General features: G+C 58.4%; 1 protein-coding gene across 1 annotated transcript in view; it reads left to right on the forward strand.

Annotated features, from left to right (window-relative positions):
* Positions 1–714: 714 nt before the first annotated feature.
* The window catches only part of ZNF276 (zinc finger protein 276), a 12,435-nt gene continuing 9,650 nt past the window's right edge, over positions 715–3,499 (forward strand). The window contains exons 1-4 of the mRNA XM_007939177.1: positions 715–998; positions 1,346–1,389; positions 1,462–1,908; positions 2,870–2,948. Of these exons, the coding sequence (XP_007937368.1) occupies positions 715–998; positions 1,346–1,389; positions 1,462–1,908; positions 2,870–2,948 (854 nt within the window). The remainder of the gene's footprint in view (positions 999–1,345; positions 1,390–1,461; positions 1,909–2,869; positions 2,949–3,499) is intronic.

Below are 3,499 nucleotides of genomic sequence, written 5' to 3' on the forward strand. Positions count from 1 at the left end.
GGGGGAGAGAGGGTGAGGGGAGATGGGGTAAGGAGTGTTAGGCTGAGGGTGCCAGGGTGGGGGGAGATGGAGTGAAGGTGCTGGGGTGAGGAGTGACGGGGTGAGGGCACTGGGAAGAGGGGAGACAAGGTGAGGAGAGAAGGGGTGAGGGAGATGGGGTGGGGGACGGGTGAGGAGAGATGGGGTAAGGGCGCTGTGGTGAGGGGAGACAGGCAGGGTGGTGATGGGGTTAGAGGCAAGGAAGGGAGAAGAGAGGAGGTGAGGGGGGCTGGGGTGAGAGGACAAGAGCATCAGGTGAGGGGAGAGAAGGTGAGAGTGGCCAGGGTGAGGATGGCTGAGGTGAGTGTAGTAGTAGGAGAGGTGACTGAGTGTTGGAGCATGGTGTGAGGAGCACTGTATGAGGGGTCTTGGTAAGGGGAGAAAGGGTAAGGGGGACTAGGGTGAGGAAGACAAGAGTTGGGACCATGGAAGTATTTAGGATCATTTGAAAGTTTTTGCTGTGTGAGAACTTCATCCTCTGAAGGCCTGTCTTGGCCTGAATGCTGAGAGCCTAGTACGCTTCTACACTTCTGGCTGGTGAGTTCTGGGCCTCAGGTGCTTGTGCCCAGACAATCGGAGCTGAGCAGAGCAGAGCAGCCTACGTTTAGGAGCCAGCTTCCCGCTGACCATTCATCTCTCCCACTGCTCTGCCCAGGTCCTGGCCGGATGTTCGCCATGGGGCACTGTCGTCTCTGCCACGGGAAGTTCTCGTCCAGGAGTCTCCGCAGCATCTCTAATAGGGGATCTGGGGAAAGTGTGGGAAGAGCACCCCCGGGGGAGCGTGTTTTCATTAGGGACTTCCAGCGCCTGCTGGGGGTGCCCATTCTCCAGGACCCAGCCTTGTCACCCTTCGTCTGCAAGAATTGTCATGCTCAGTTCTACCAGTGCCACAGCCTCCTCAGCTCCTTCCTGCAGAGAGTCAATGCCTCCCCCACGCGCCGCCAGAAGCCTTGCACAAAGTAGGCACTCGTCTGTACTCTTGGGGAGTGTCCACCAGGCACCTCGGGTGCAATTTTGGGGGCAGGTGCCATGGTAGGCAGAGCAGACCTGGCTAGGAACTTCTGTGGAAGGGACACCGTGAACACTATCATGCAAGCGTGGGGAGGGGGGCAGTCAAGAAGGCAGGCAGGAGGTGAGGCTCAAGTAGGGCTTTGAGGAAGGGGAAGGCAGAGTGGTTCATGGAGAGTCGACAGTACTTGACAGACAGCAGGACATTCTGAGACTTTGGGGACAGCTGTGGAAGTAGGACAGAGCCTTGAGCTGCAGGCCCTGCTCCTTCTGCTCACAGCCACCTGATCCTTTGCAGGGTCGGGACCCACCCCCAGACTGCTGTGGAGGGGGCATGTCCAGGTGAGCATCTGGGTACATGGGCAGCTAGGGTGGCAGGTACTGGCTGGGGCTAACTTTGTCAACTCTTCTCAGCAGACTTGGTTACGTGGAGCCCCCGGTGCCTGCAGGCTCTGGTCGGGTGGGTGCATGGGCACGCAGCTGGCTGTGGGGCCCTTCCCAGCCTGCAAAGGACGCTTTCCTCTGAGTACTATGGCGTCATCCAGGCCGTGTGGGGCTGCAGCCAGGGCCACGACTACGTCATGGACACGGACTCCGCCTGTGGGGCCCTTGTGCTGGACAGCACTCTGGCGGTCAAGTGGGAATGGGACAAGGAGACAGGCCCGCGACTCACCCCCAGTCACGGGCCTAATCCTGCTGGAGCTGCCCCTCAGCACTCCCAGGGCAGAGGGACCACGGCCGAGGCTGGGACAGAAGCAGTGCCTAGCATGGATGCGGCCCAGCCTCCTTTGGATGGCAGTCCTGTGGGGCCTGGGCAGAGCCTCCCGCCCCAGCCAAGCTCACCCCCCGGTGGGGCTCCAGGTAGGAGGCTCCCCTGGCCTGTACTGTACACCCAGGTTCCATCATCCTGAGCTGGGGGCGCTGGTGGGGATGACAGGTGAGCTGGCTCAGCCCTTCAGAGGGGCCTTCAGCTGCTCACTGGGCTGAGGAAGCCAGGGCAGCTGGCAGGTTGGGGCCCTGAGCCCTTCGTGAGCAGTCCGTTTGAGTGGTTTTTATAAAGACACGTGCCTCGGGCCTCCAGTCTTCCTTTCGCTCCGTGCTCTGGGGAGAGGGCACTGGCTGTTCTCATGAGCTGAGAGCTCTGAGGGGAGAGGAAAATGGAGCCCTTGTCTGTGGGGAGTGGGGGAGGGGTGGGCTCTACTGTCAAGACTGATGTTTTGGGCTAGCTGTAGGTCACTCCCTGGACCTCAGCCAGCTGTTCTGGGGACACTCCAGTGGGACCAGTACAGACAGGGGAGATGGGGCCCAGACCCCATGGCGACTGCCCAAGAACTCTGGTGTTAGGAGGGCAGGGGCCAGCCTTCCAGCCTGTGTCTTGATCCTTGAGTGTATGGTGTGGGCATAGCTATCTATGTGTATACTCTCCCACGTACACACTCCTGCATGTGTGCATTTGTGTACATGTGGGGTCTTGGCTACTCTTGTGTCACAGTGGGTGGCACTGTAAAATGGTGCAGCTTGGTGTGGGTCAGTGGCCCTTGGGATGGGTGGGCAGGGAGTGCTGTGGCTGCATGAGCATGTTAGTACCACCCGGCTTCAAAACTGTGTGCACACAATAGTTTGATAAAGATGGTTCTTTAAATATCTGAGAACACCCACAGCCCCCCAGGGACTGGAGGCCTGAGTCTGAACTTTTGGGAAAGGACTGCACCTGCTCATGTGGGATGTTCCCCAGGGCTTCTGGGCTGAGCGCTGAGCACAGGGTGCATGGGGTATGAGGTGAGAAGGCCCTGTGGTGACAGGAACCTTTTCTCTTTCTCAGGGCAGTCGGGTGAGAAGCAGGTTCCATCTCCAGCCTCGGATGACCGGGTAAAAGACGAGTTCAGTGACCTTTCTGAGGGGTGAGAGAAGAGTGGGTTTCAACAGCCTCCAATTTCTCCTTCGAAAACCAAACTGCCATCCCAGGTGCTTGCTGCCTGGCTTCCTGCTCACGACCCTCTCCCTACTCTCAAGGTTGGGAGGAAGGAGTGGCCAGCTGGGGGGCTTTCAAAGGTAGCATCAGGCCTGTGCTTAAAAAACTTTACAAAAGCTTATTTCTGGTGGGGGTGTCTCAGGCCTCGAGGGCCCTGGCCTGACACAGCACAGGGGAGCATGGTCGTCTTCTTTTTGACTTCAGGCAGGTGGATGCTCCCTTGTTAAAGCCACATCCTGGTTGGTCCTTCCCCATTGCTCGCTATTCTTGTCCTTAAAGGCCTCAGTCTTGTCCCAACCCTAGATGTCACAAATGCAGAGGAGGCCAGGCTCGGCCCTTGACTGTCACTTGAAGCAAAGACTTTGTGTAAGAGCTGGTGGAGGACAGGGAGATAGCTCAGGGTGCAGAAGAGTATGAAGGGATGGACACTGGGAGGAGGTAACTATGGGGAGGAAGTGGGAGGGGAGCTGCTGCATTGTA

The sequence above is a fragment of the Orycteropus afer genome, unplaced genomic scaffold, assembly GCF_000298275.1.
Source record: "Orycteropus afer afer isolate SDZICR_OR568_19922 unplaced genomic scaffold, OryAfe1.0 scaffold00057, whole genome shotgun sequence".
In the NCBI taxonomy this organism is placed as follows: Eukaryota; Metazoa; Chordata; class Mammalia; order Tubulidentata; family Orycteropodidae; genus Orycteropus; species Orycteropus afer.